General features: G+C 53.3%; 1 protein-coding gene across 2 annotated transcripts in view; it reads left to right on the top strand.

Annotated features, from left to right (window-relative positions):
* Window positions 1-13,608, top strand: part of PACS1 (phosphofurin acidic cluster sorting protein 1) — a 144,116-nt gene extending 130,508 nt beyond the window's left edge. For both annotated transcript variants that reach the window (XM_045893233.3, XM_064576150.1), the window contains 12 exons: window positions 123-258; window positions 1,491-1,595; window positions 2,309-2,415; window positions 3,140-3,294; window positions 3,418-3,528; window positions 4,295-4,397; window positions 4,846-4,888; window positions 7,085-7,127; window positions 7,397-7,532; window positions 10,185-10,411; window positions 11,889-12,008; window positions 12,162-13,608. In XM_045893233.3, the coding sequence (XP_045749189.1) occupies window positions 123-258; window positions 1,491-1,595; window positions 2,309-2,415; window positions 3,140-3,294; window positions 3,418-3,528; window positions 4,295-4,397; window positions 4,846-4,888; window positions 7,085-7,127; window positions 7,397-7,532; window positions 10,185-10,411; window positions 11,889-12,008; window positions 12,162-12,277 (1,402 nt within the window). In that variant the 3' untranslated portion in view covers window positions 12,278-13,608. The remainder of the gene's footprint in view (window positions 1-122; window positions 259-1,490; window positions 1,596-2,308; window positions 2,416-3,139; window positions 3,295-3,417; window positions 3,529-4,294; window positions 4,398-4,845; window positions 4,889-7,084; window positions 7,128-7,396; window positions 7,533-10,184; window positions 10,412-11,888; window positions 12,009-12,161) is intronic.
* The last annotated feature ends 36 nt before the right edge of the window (window positions 13,609-13,644 follow it).

Raw genomic sequence — 13,644 nt, 5'->3', positions numbered from 1 at the left:
GTAGATAGTATGAGGCTGTGACCATACTTAGCAGAGGCTCATGACCTAGGGGAGAGTGGAACTAGCCATGGCCTTGGGATCACAGGGGCTACTTAACTACCTCCTTTCCACATCTCTGGCAGCAAAATGGATGGGGTGCACACACCCCGGCAGAAGAGGAGCACACCCCTGAAGGAGCGGCAGCTCTCCAAGCCCCTGAGTGAGAGAACCAACAGCTCTGACAGCGAGCGGTCCCCCGACTTGGGCCACAGCACACAGGTACCCCATGGCCCCTCAAGGCTGGGACCCTCTCAGCCTCCTTCGACCTTGGTTTCTGTTTTGTCATCTTCCTTGGGTGGTTAAGTAGAGAGAAAAGGAGGGATATTTTGAAATGCCATGAATAAAAGTCTTGAAGACAGATCTATATCAGAGAAGTCCACCATGTGTTACTTACTACTAGCGTGGGGTTGGCTTTGGTGCTGATCTTCAGGGAGCAGAGGAGGGAGCAGGAAACACCAGCATCGCTGCAGCCTGCATCAGCCCCAAGTGGCATTTCCACACCTTGTTTGTTCTGCCTCCTCTGCCCCTGTCAGACATCAGTCTGGAGGTTGTGTGGTGAATCCGTTCTTCTAGAGGACAGTAACCATCAAAATCTCACCGGACGTCTCCCACCTGGGCTCATACCTTCAGTACTACTATGGGCCGGCGATAGTGATTTCAAGCTGGCAAGTCAACAATATTAAAATATTTTGATTGAAAGACCTAAGAGTAGGCTGGAATAGAAGCAGAAGAAACCGGACCTCAGGAATTATGTCCTTTTTCTGAAGGCCAGTGGTATGGGGAGCTTGGGGAAGGAACCTTTCTAAACTGACAGCTCACACAACTACCCTTCCTCTAGAGAACAGCAAGCCTGTTCATTTCCCTAATAAATATCATCAAGAGGAAGGTTTGTGCCAATGTGGCTTCCTGAGTTTGATGCTATTATGCAGCTGAAAATGAGCTGGAGACCAGAATAGCCTGTGCCTGGGGCGAGGTGTCGTCCTTCTTGCTAATCACTGTTCCTGAAGTACCTTTTGTTCCCTGTGACAGTGGGGCTCCCCACATAGCTCTCACCACTGCTCTCCTTGCTTCTCTCCCCACTGCCCTCATTTTCATTTCTGTGAGCACCTGCTAACTGTTAACCTCCCTCCTCCTCTCCTGGTACTTCATGCTGTATCATTACCCTTCAGGGATGCTAACTGCGTTTCTAGCTTCATCTACCCTCCCTCTGTCAGGACAACTGCTATGGCTTTGTTCCTGGTGTCTGAGTGTGTGTTCTTTAAGGACTCTGCTTACTCTTTATCCTCCTCCTTTCCATTTTGCTCTAGCAGTGGGATACTGGGTCTCCTCCAGAAATTCCTAGTACCTGTTTTCTCTGAATACCCCTGCTCCAGAGATTCTCTACCCTAGTGCACCCTGCCCTACCCTCAAGCTCCCTGGGAACTGCCTGACAGGCCCTTCTGTCCCTGCAGATTCCAAGAAAGGTGGTATATGACCAACTGAATCAGATCCTGGTATCAGATGCAGCCCTCCCAGAAAATGTCATCCTTGTCAACACTGCTGACTGGCAGGGCCAGGTAAAGCATTAAAGATGGCGGGGCTGAGGGGGAGAGGTTCTGGGTAGCAAGAGTCAGGACATGGAGAAATAGGAAAATGATCCCCATGTCTCAGGCCCCTCTTCCCTGAACTCAGCCCGTAGCTCTGGGCTCCTGTCCCACTTCTGTCACTTTCTGGCTTGTGGGACCTCACATCACTAACTTTCTGTATCTGTTTCCTCATCTCTAGAAAAGCAACTGATCTTACCTTCCTTCCAGGGTGGTTATGTGTGGTTTTTCTGTCAGCATAACAGAATAAAGGTATCTTGAGAGGTACAGAGTGCTATAAAATGCCAGAGGTGTCCCCTAGTTCCCCTGAAGGCAATTAGAAGAGGCAGAGCCAATCCCCTCTGGCTCCCAGTCACTGCTGTCCACCAGTTAGATCCTGGTGCCAGAATCCCTCTTTCCTAGCATCCCTGCCACCTGGAACATATCCTACAGAGACAGCATCAGAATCTAAAGATTCCTTAGCCTTCCCACGTTTCCTGGTTAGCATGTCTGCATAGGGTCTAGCCCTACCTTCTCTTCACTGGCAGCCAGAACCCTGACCTTCTTTGCCCAACTTTGGTCTCAAGGACAGAGGATGGGGCCCTGCAACTCTAGCCGGGCCTTGCTCTCTTGGTGCCTATGGGGGAGCTGTGTCGCTGCTGCGTGGCCTCATCTGTGTCCCTGCCCTTTCCATCCCTGTCCCCCAGTATGTGGCAGAGCTACTCCAGGACCAACGGAAGCCTGTCGTGTGTACCTGCTCCACCGTAGAGGTCCAGGCCGTGCTGTCCGCCCTGCTCACCCGTATCCAGCGCTAGTAAGGGCTCTACTTATCTCCTGCCCTTTAGGGTTCCCTCTGACCTCATCCTCCCACCCTGACTTCTAAGCAGTGACGGGACTGTCTGGCCTCATCAGACCAAAAATCCTCGGTTGCTGTGTGGTTGGGCCATGGCAGGCCATGATGCTCTGATGTCCCTGCTGGCCCCTGAGGTCAGGGCATGAAAATGTCATTTTCCTGCTCTCCCTGCCTCCCCACCTGGATTCTCCTTGACCTGCCACATCTTCTTAACCCCATGATGAAGAAGACCAGGGAGAGAGAACCAGGGTTTTACAAAGGCCTTTTACTCTCACCCCTCTAACTGCCGTGCTGCATGGCATCCAGAGTCAGGGCTTGCCCTCCTCAGGACCTCCGTAGAGGGGCCGGGCATCCCTGCCAATGGGAACGAGGACTTCAGGCCTTCTGGGCATCTGAGCTCATGCCCACTGCTGACCCCTGGCAGTACTGCCATATTGCCTCCCATTAGCCTAAGCTCATTTTTTTCTTCCTTCCAGACAATTACCTGCCCAGTTTGATCCTGGATTTCTCTCCTAGTTGTAAAAGCACTGTAGTTTATTGCCTCTCTGTGTATTATTTTATTTATTGGCTTATTTTTCCCCTGTGGGTTGTTGAGATCAAGTCAAGTCAAAGCTTGGGGCCTTCCTCTGAGCAGGATGCTGGAGAACCTCCCAGATGTGGTTGTGACTCTTCCCTTGCTCCCCAGCTGCAACTGCAACTCCTCCATGCCAAGGCCGGTGAAGGTGGCAGCAGTGGGAGGCCAGAGTTACCTGAGCTCCATCCTCCGGTTCTTTGTCAAGTCGCTGGCCAGCAAGACCTCAGACTGGCTTGGCTACATGCGCTTTCTCATCATTCCCCTCGGTAAAGATGGGGCAAATTTCATTCCTGAAGCAGCATGTTGGGGCTGGGCCCTAGGAAGGGACAGTTAGGAGGACCAAAGGCCAGGCCTTAACCAGTTCACCTTCTCTGGTTTCCATCTACCAGGTTCTCATCCTGTGGCCAAATACTTGGGCTCAGTCGACAGTAGATACAGCAGTACCTTCCTTGATTCTGGCTGGAGAGATCTCTTCGGTCGCTCGGAACCCCCTGTGTCAGGTAATGGCCCTTTGCAAGGGATTGAGGCAAGATGCCACCTGGTTCATGGAGAGCCAGTCTTGGCCAGAGGAGAAGGCCAGAAGAGCATACTTCTTTTCTTCCCTATGGCTCTACCACTCCCAATCCCTTTGCATGTTTAGTTTTTCAGTATTTATTAGGAGGAGGCCCATTATGTATAGCCCTTCTTCACTCTGGATATTTTTAGTCTGTGCTGTTTGCTCTAGAAATGAGGAGGGTCATGAGGAGGTGGGAAGGAGGACATTTCTAGTTTTAGAACTCAAATATAAGAAACTGAGAATAGTTACTAAGAAATCTGTTGATAAGGGAATAACACTGTGCCGACCATGTCTTTTCTCTGAAATACAGAGTAAAAGTGGCAGGGCTTAGAGTGAACTTGAGCTCTGCAATGCTGAGGAGTAGTAAATGCATCATCAGATTTTGAAGGAAGTGATGGGCAGAGATTGGTGGAGTCAAGGGGTTCCTCTAGATTACGAGATTGGTTTGAGCAAAACAGATGTGATGTAGGAGCATGATCAGCCTAGGAAAGAGCAGAACTCTGAGGAACTGCCGAGATTGGAAGGGAGAGAATAGCTCTTTGGTTCATCATTTCTTATATTCAAAACCAAAGGATCTTTAGAACCCTTTGTCTACTGCAACTCCTAGGGTCTTCTGATCAGTCTCAAGAAAGAGGATCTCTTTAAGAGGGTTCTCAGGTTTACCTGCTGAAATAAGTTGGTAGTTTTTTTGTCTTTTGTCTTTTCTGCAGAGCAACTGGATGTGGTAGGGCGAGTCATGCAGTATGTCAATGGGGCAGGTGTGACACACCAGCTCCCCGTGGCTGAAGCCATGCTGACCTGCAGACATAAGTTGTAAGTGTGACTTCAAGGGATTTCTTGGAAATAGGTTGGGTGGGCTAGATAAATCTTGAGTTTTCTTTGCTTTTCCATATTTTCCCTCTCCCCACCCATTTCCCTTTGTAGGCACCCAAGAGAATATGAGGGACAGAAAGAGACAGAGTTTTTACTGTCTCCCATCCAGGCATTCTCCTCCTTGTCCTGGGCCTCCCCACCCAAATGGATTTCCCCGTAGTATGAGAGAAATCCATCCTAGGGGCTGACATTCACGCACGGTGTAGCATGCAGAGTCGGGTCTTTTGCCTCCATCTGTGGCTCCTCATGCCATCCTGAGACGTGATGGAAAGTATCATGTAGTGTCTGGACTCCCTTGACACCACAATAAAATATGAAAAGCTTGTATCCACAGCTCTCCATGTGGTATCACCCACTAACTGTAAGGCTTTCCTTTCTCTCCCAACAGCCCTGATGAAGATTCCTATCAGAAGTTTATCCCCTTCATTGGTGTGAGTACTGGCTCCCCACTCCTCTGTACCCGACCCATTCTCCTGGCCTTCCTGTCCCTCCCCACCCTTGTGTGCGCACACGCGCGCGCACACGCGCGCACACACACACACACGATTCATCTAGACAGTGGTTCTCATCCAGAAGCGGTTTTGCCCCCAGGGGACATCTGGCAATATCTGCAGACATTTTTGGTTGTCACAGCTGAAGTTGGGGTTCTACTGGCACCTAGTGGTTAGAGACCAGGGATGCTGCTAAACTTCCTACAGTGCACAGGACAGCACCTACAACAGATTAATCTGGCCCCAATGTCAGCAGTGCCCAGGTCAAGAAACACTGGGCTGGGATATGCACTGAGCTGTTCCTTTCAGTGTCCTCCTTTCCTGAATCATGGGCTATCCCCAGATCATCACTGGTATCTCATATTTATTACACCAAGCCCTGAACCTGGTGCCTCGGCCTAGGGAGTAATGTGCAGAGCATTGCTTCTACAGGCTCCAGGGAAAAGAAAGCTGCCTCAGAAATGAAATAATGATAGATGATATTCTGAAGAGAAGTCCAAGAAGTAGGTATTTCTGTCTTCAGGGTCAGATGTACCATTGAAACGAAGGTCCCTCCTTTCCCCTCCTATTTAGTCAAAGGAGAATCTCTAGATGAGTTGATTTGGGAAATAAAAGGGAAACCTCTTGGATAGCTCTGATGTCAGGTGGTGGCTTTTCATTTGGCAGTAGCTGGGCCATAAGGCAGAGGCCAACCAAGAGAGGGACTCCAGAGGTGACAGAGCTGACACCCTGTGGGGCCAAAGCACACCACAAAAGCATGGCTGAAGTTTCAGATTTCCATGTATGAGACAATCGAATTTCTCTTCCAAATCAGCTTGTATTTTTTCCTGTAATCTCCTAGCTGTGGGTAGGAGGCATATGCAGACAAAGGGCCTATTCTATGCTCAACCCAGGTTCTGGATGTCTTGAGTGATCGTGGGAGATGCCTGAGCCTGGAGAAATTCGGTTGCCCCTTCTTGTTTCTTGCTGAAGCCTCCTGTCTGAACGGTCCACTCAGTCCCTGTTAGCCACTGGGGCTACTCCCATAGCCATGTTGGAGGCTCTAGACCATGGCCTATAGCCCAGGCTGATGACTTGATTTGCATCTTCATGGAGCTGTGGGTTGCTGCCCACTCTAGCCTCACAGACAACAGAGAAATATAAAAATAATTTAAAATTGAAACAAACAAAGGAACTGGCAGCCTCATACAATGCCAGGGGAGCAAGGGGAATTGTATCCAGAAAGTTGAGAGTGTCAGTGTGTTACTTTCTGGGAACTAAAATAAGGATGCATAGAGAATTTGGGGCAAACTTCAGTGAATAGCAGCACTGTGTTCTGAGCAGCCCTTGAGGGGACCATCTGCATGTGATCTCTACTCCCCGTCAGTCCCTGGGGTCCAGTTTCCATGACCTCACAGCACCCCCTAGCACCTCTGCCAGGTGCCAGGCCCTGGGCCTGCTACTTCACCAGGATTCACCTGTCACTTCAAGCCACAGTTGTGACATTCAAATAGTCTGTTTCTAGCTATGCCTTTGCTGGCTGCTGGAGGGCCCCCTCTCTCCTTCCCAGAATTCTCTATGAGAAATCTAAAATTTTGGGGGAAGCTGAAATCAGTACACTGCGTTGAGGTAGGGAAGGAGCGAGGTGCCTGGGATCACCGTCTTATCCATATTCTCCAAGATTCCAGCAAGTCTGGAAAGGAGGAAGCTGGTATCAGCACATGAGCATGTTCCCTTGCTTGGTTTCACACAGGCAGGAATTCAGAGAGCTCTCCCCTGCAACACGCTGCCTTACCAAGCTTTCTCACAGTGTCTCGTCACTTCTCTAACGTGGGAAGATGGTCTCCTACCCATGTGGTCTTAGAAGAAACGCGATCAGAATACTGAAATGGGTCCTGCCTTCAAGGTGGCTTTGCCCTTCCCAGAGATGAGCCATGAGGTCTCATGTGCCCCCACCTCATTGTTTGGAACTGGGCTTTTTTACATATCTTAAAGATCAGATCTGGGCTACTCTGGATTTGCAAAGATTTTTTAAAGCCTCTGATCAAATAATATATAGTAATGGCTGTTGTGTCTAATCACCTGCTTCCAACTGGATCAAAATGTGTCCAGCTTTATAGTGAGAGGACCTAATGCAACATCTCTTCTTTCTCCCAGGTGGTGAAGGTGGGTCTGGTTGAAGACTCTCCTTCCACTGCAGGTGAGCCTGGGGCCCTTGTGCTCCTGGGAAGTGAGGTGATGCCTTCTCGGCCTCCTCTCTAGTCCATCAGGCCAGAAGGTGAAGACTTTGGGTGTCCTAAGGTTAAGTAAGAGTTTGGGCATCCTCACTTCCCAGGTGAAGCGGTGGCAGGGGGCAGTGGGGAGGTGTCTAAGGCTTAGCAGCAACTGAGACAGAAGGGCCCTCGACCCCTTGTCACCAACTGGTCAGGGGTGGCTTCCTCTGGCCAACTGTGTTTGTCCCCCTGACAGGCGATGGGGATGACTCACCTGTGGTCAGCCTCACAGTGCCCTCCACATCACCGCCTTCCAGCTCAGGCCTGAGCCGAGATACCACAGCCACCCCTCCTTCGTCCCCATCCATGAGCAGTGCCCTCGCCGTTGTGGGGTAAGGGGCTCTTGCCCATTCCTCTCCTGCCAAACCCCTCCATCAGGGCCCAGGAACCTGAATGACTTCCCCACCCCCGACCTGTGTGCAGCATTGCATAACAATGATGGCATACTGAGTGTAGAAGGCAGGATAGTGGCAAGAACTCTGGAGTGAATTCAGAGACTTCGGTCACTAGCCAGGCAAGTGGAACCACTCTGTACAATGCAGGATACTTTCTTCCCCATCTGTCTCCCGGGGTAAAAGCATTGAATGAGACAAAGGGCAGAGAAGCCCTTTGCAGCCTGTAAAGGGCTGTGCAGGGGTCTTGCTGGGGCACTGCCCAGCTTGGTGGAGTGTGGCCATGGGAGTCCCGCACACCTGGGTTTGAGTCATGGTTCTGTGTTAGGTCCGCTATATTAGCTTGTGTTCAAGAATGAATTACTCAGTGACACTTGTTAAAGCACAGTGAGGGAGGAGCGGCTGGGTGACTCAGTCGGTTAAGCGTCTGACTCTTGATTTCAGCTCAGGTCATGATCTCAGGGTCATGGGATCGAGCCCCATGTTGGGATCCACACTTAGCACAGAGTCAGCTTGGGATTCTCTTTCTTCCTCTCTTGATGCACCTCCCCCTGCTTGCACATCCCCCTCCCCCCGAATAAATAAATAAAATCTTAAAAAAAAGGCACAGTAAGGGAGACCACATCAGGGCATGACCATCGAGGTAGGTGTAGGGAGCACTGCCATGTATTTTGCAGGTTGGGTGGCTCAATTCCAAACACAGCCTGAACAAGTGGGGATTTCTACCCTGGGAGCGGGTATGGATGGAAGATTACTAAGAGGAAACGTCAGGGGTAAGGGGGGTTCTAAGCAGTCCTAACAGGATTCTTGCTGAGACAAGTCAGGGTGTCAGGCATCTCCTGGAGGGTGGCGGGGGATGAGGAGCCTGACCAGGTGATCAGATAGGGAGGGTGGGGGTTCTTGCTGACTGTCTTAGCAGGATTCTTGCTAAAAATGGCTTTTACAAGGAAGTACACAAATGGGCCTATGTAAAGGTTTAGGAGCCAAACTAAAGTTTCTAAAGTTTAGTCCAGCAAAGAACCTTTGTCACTTGGACAAGTTACGAAGCGTCATTTCCGACTCCGGAGGTAGAGTGAAATAGCCACACCAGAGTCTTGTGAGGCTTCAGTAAGAGCGTGTGTTGTTGGCGCCCGGCACAAGGAGGCTGCTGCCGCCTTTCATGCATGCCGTCTGTCTGTCTGTCTGTCTGTCAGCACAGGGGCCATTTGCGGCGCTGCAGCTGTAGCAGCAAGTAAGAAAGGCTCATCCCAGTCCCGGAGCTCAGGCTCCTGGGCCCGGCAACGCCAGAGCAGCAGAAAATTCAAACTGTGTAGGTTGCAGTAAGCACTATGAAAAATTAACAGAGGGATGGTTCTAAAAGGGGAAAGAATTGCTTTAGGGGCTCAAGTATCCAGAGTTGAGACCGGGTGGTCCGGGTGGCCTCTCAGGAGGCAGCTCTCCTGCCAGGCCTGAGCAGGAGTTGCTGACAGGGAGGGTGGAGCAGGTGCTCCCAGAGGGGGCCCGAGGGAGCGGCCGGGAGGTGAGCAAAGTACAGATATGGGTCAGGAACACAAATGGGCCTCTGCTCCTTCTTCCTCCCTATTTCCCTTTTCTCTGCCTTGCCTCGTTCTGTTTCTTCTGGGGAAGGTCCTCAGCAGCAGAGAGGGTAGGCACTGGCCGGTGGTTTTTCCAGAAACACCAATGACAGGGTCATCATGGTCCCTGCAGAACATGAATGTTCTCAGATGGCAAGAAGCCTCCACTGCACCTCAGATCCCAACCCTTATCCTCCCTCACCCTCTCCTCCCCTCCTCCCCTTTTCACTTCCCTTCATGGTCTCTACTGATTTACAGAAGGGACAGTTCAGGAAAGGAGGAAATCCCATACAGCTGGTAATGCTGCATGGTTCCAGACTTCCCAGAGGGCTTGGGGACCAGCCCTTACCTTGACCTCCTTTCCCATCCCATTTAAGCTGTTTTTTCATGGAACCACTGGAACCAGGCAGAAAGAGAAATGTCAGATGACTTTTGTAGTCTGTCTGCCTATTGTGTCTGGCGCCTCCTTTCAAGAAAACATCAGCCCTTTTCCCCCTTGGAGCTAAAATTATCCCTGAGCTAGAAGTGCCATAAATAAGAGAAAGCTGCAGGTCCGCAGCCATCAGCTCTCCCTCCTGGGGCTGCTGTGGAGCCGGCCGAGGTGCTTGCGCCTCTGCCCTACTTAATCTCTCCAGCCCTTCGCTCGGTTTGCCTGGGCTCTGCTTGCTGGGTGTGTGCGTGCACATGTGTGCATATGAGTGTGCACATGTATGTGTGCACACTTTCTTCATAAAGCCTCCTTCCTCTCTGCTCCCCTCATCCCCCTGGGACTTTGTATCCGGTTCCCTCACAGTGCCTCAGCTCTTTACCCCCTCTTGGCTTTGTCTTCCAATCAGCCTGTCTCTCCCTTCCCACACAAACCAATTCCGTGAGCCTGGAGGGAACTCGGAACCACTTAGCCTGCCACCTCCCCTCACCCGTCCCAGAGCCTGGCGGTCCCTTCCAGGCCCCCCAGTCTGGCCATGTAGTTGGGAACTGAGGGCAGAGCCTACTCTCCGTTACTGTTCCCCTTCCTCAGGAGCCCCAACAGCCCATATGGGGACGTGATTGGCCTCCAGGTGGACTACTGGCTGGGCCACCCTGGCGAGCGGAGGAGGGAAGGTGACAAGAGGGATGCCAGCTCCAAGAACACCCTCAGGAGTGTCTTCCGCTCAGTGCAGGTTTCCCGCCTGCCCCATGGTGGGGAGGCCCAGCTCTCCGGCACCATGGCAATGACTGTGGTCACCAAAGAGAAGAACAAGAAAGGTAGGTGACCTCTGAGGCCAGGGACTTTCGGGGCCACTAGGGTTCACCGTCTCCTCTCAGGGTCTGGGACAGAATCTGCTCTGGGAGACCTTTGGATGAGGGCAGAGCAGCACATGTATCATGTGGTCCAGCCCGGGGTTCTGCAAGGGTCCTAGCTCACCTTGTGAGACGAGGCCAGTCCTTCTGTAACCAAGGAAACAGATGTCCCCAGTGAGTCATCAGGCCCTGCCTGCTGAACATCAGCACCTTGGGGGCTGGGGCTGCGAGTGCTGCCATAATGAAGCCACTGCCCTCCGGGGTAGACCATGTGACAGAGGAGGACATTGCTGTGTCCCCACGAAGCAGAGCATTTGCACCCGGTCCTGGAAGTTACTCAAGCCCACACGAGCAAAAGGGCAGAGCTGTTTAAGAATTAAGAGGAGTAGGGGCACCTGGGTGGTTCAGTGGGTTAAGCGTCTGCCTTTAGCTCAGGTCACGATCTCGGGTCTTGGGATGGAGCCCCGCATCACGCTCCCTGCTCAGCAGGGAGTCTGCTTCTCCCTCTCTCCGCTCATGCTCTCTCTCTCGCAAATAAATAAATAAAATCTTTAAAAAAGAAGAAGAAGAAGAGGAATACAGCCCATTTTGGATAAGAGAGGTGGCTTAAGGCACTAGAGGTAGAGTTGGGGGTGGCCCCGGGTCCTGTGTTCCAAGAGAGTAGGACAGGAATCCCCCAGCCAGGCCAGCCCCAGGGCAGAGCTTGCTGCTGTCTGTTCTGCCGATCTGGCTGTGCACCTGCCATCGCAAGGCTTGTGCCAGGTGACTCAAGGGGCCCTCACAGCCCCACCCATCAACCAGCTGTCAGCTAGGGGCTTTCTTTAGCTGCTGGACCCTCCCCCGCTCAGAGCACTCCCAGAGCAGCTGGGCCTCTTTCTGTTCATGCCTCTGCTCCATAGAGTTCCTCTTGGGGGCAGGCAGGGGGCTGTGGCAGGCCTGAAGCCAAAACAACAGGCGCACCTCAGAGACCTGCCCGGGGCCGGCCTGCCAGCTCCGCAGTGTTCTCCTTGCTGCCCCAACATCCCTGGGCCAGAGACGTTGCAAACACTCCTGTGAGTGAGGCCCTCCTGGCCAAGGCCAACTCGGCCCTATGTGGGTGCGAGTGTGCAGGAAGGAGAGCCCAAGGGCACAGGCGCCTTGCCCCACAGGCTACCTAGAACGTTCAAGCTGGAAGGGACCTCAGAGACTAACCGGCCGGCTCCGGGTCCTCATTACACAGTTAAAGATATCGAGGTTTAGGGAGAGGCCTGTGAGGGGAAGGGGCAGAAGAAAGATCCTGGTATGCGCTTCCTGCATCCCCAGAGCTAGGGAGCAGGGGAGATGGCTGTCTGCAAATCACCTCCCCTTCCCACAGGAAGAGGGGCCAGTGGGGATGAGAGAGAGGAGAGGGGTAGCTGCTTTTCCAAGGGCTGTGACAGAGGTGGTTCTGCTTGCTTTCCAGTTCCCACCATCTTCCTGAGCAAGAAACCTCGAGAAAAGGAGGTAGATTCCAAGAGCCAGGTCATCGAGGGCATCAGCCGCCTCATCTGCTCTGCCAAGCAGCAGCAGACCATGCTGAGAGGTATGGGGAGACACGGGAGGAGGGGTGCTGGGCAGGGCGGGAAGAAAAGGGGCAGGGGACTCTGGGGGGAGGGAGGCGATGGTCCTCCCCAAGGGACCCTGGGGAGGTGGCCTTAGCAGCCCTGGTCAACCCCTCCTTCCCCTGTCACCCCAGTGTCCATCGACGGAGTCGAGTGGAGTGACATCAAGTTCTTCCAGCTGGCGGCCCAGTGGCCCACCCATGTCAAGCACTTTCCAGTGGGACTATTCAGTGGCAGCAAGGCCACCTGAGGGCACTATCTCCTGGCCACTCTCCCTCCTGGCACTGCCACCAGCCTCACCGCCTGCGGGCAGGGGGAGGCCAGCAGGCCTGGGCCCAGCATCCCCTTTCCTGGCCTGGGGGCCTGCATCTCTCTTGCCCAGTCCTGAAGGACACTGCCAGTGGGGACACTGCTCCCCTCCCTCCTGCTCAGTCCTCTCCCTCCTGCTCCAGGCCCAAGGCATGTCGATTTTGCCTTCTGGTGCCCATCCCTGGAATTGAGTCCTCTGGGCCTTCCCTCACCGACTTCCAATCTCCCCACGTGGCACCAGCTCCTTCCTGGAAATAGGAAACCTGGAATCCTGGCCCACAGCAGGGAGTCCAGCCCTCCCCATCTCTGCCAGCTGCCCAACCTGCCCCCATCAAGTGGGGCCCAGGGCCACTTCCCATGCTGTAGGTTCTCCCAGTGGGGGGTAGGAGGGGTACCCTGAGCCCAAGGGCCCCCCTCCCCCCCACAGTCACAGGGGCAGCCCCACCCCTCCCTCACCACCAGGACAGCATTTCTATGGTGATGCCATGTTTTTCTGGGGTGGAGGGGCCTTCCCGGTCTCCCCCATGCACGACCTCCTCACTTACCCCCAGGTTCCCCCCAGATGTCACGAGCACCCTTGGGTGTTTCTTTGGTTCTCTGCACAGCCAGTCTCTTGGTGGTTCCATGTGACTTGCTTGGGTACCAGCCCCTGTCTTGTGGCTTCCCCCTTGTTGATGACTCTCCCCCCTCTGCCTCCCACCCCCTCCACCCCAGCGCTGCCTCTTCCTGAACTCCGGACTGGGACGGATGGGAGGCAGACCCCACCGGCATATTGTCTGTGACCCTACATCTCCCTGCGCCTACCGTGTCCATTTGTGTCCCACTCCCTAGTATGTTCTTCCCCTCCTCACGCCTAGGCAGAGAGCCCACCTTCCCAGCCGGGTGTTTGTCCAGCAGGCTCCAATCCCTCCCTCTCGCCATGGGGGTCTGAGCCAACTCTTCAGCCTCGACCGTCAGCCTTCTCAGGAGAAGCTGAGCACGCAGGGCCACCATCCCAGCCGCAGCCCTCTATCCCCCCCAGCACCTTCAGAGCTTTACCGTTGCCCTCTCACCCCTTCTAGAAGTTTTTGCACAGAACTTCATTTTGAAAAGTGTTTTTCTCATTCTCCATACCTCCCCAAACTCCTCCAGCCCTTACCCCCCACTCAGCCCTGCTGTCCAGAGCATCTCCTGGGCTGAGCTGCTCTCTTGGGGCCGGAGAGGGGTGGGGCTTGAGGGACTGAGTGGATGTTGGGTTTTTCATTCAATAAACTGGTGATTTCTTACCAACTAGCAAGGCTTGGGCTTCTATGCCTCTCACTGTGACGC

The sequence above is a fragment of the Mirounga angustirostris genome, unplaced genomic scaffold (assembly GCF_029215605.1).
Source record: "Mirounga angustirostris isolate CCGP_5_RB_7025 unplaced genomic scaffold, mMirAng1.0.hap1 SCAF_13, whole genome shotgun sequence".
In the NCBI taxonomy this organism is placed as follows: domain Eukaryota; kingdom Metazoa; phylum Chordata; class Mammalia; order Carnivora; family Phocidae; genus Mirounga; species Mirounga angustirostris.
The sequence above is the reverse complement of the archived record's forward strand: the minus strand, read 5'-3'. Positions and strand labels throughout refer to the sequence as shown.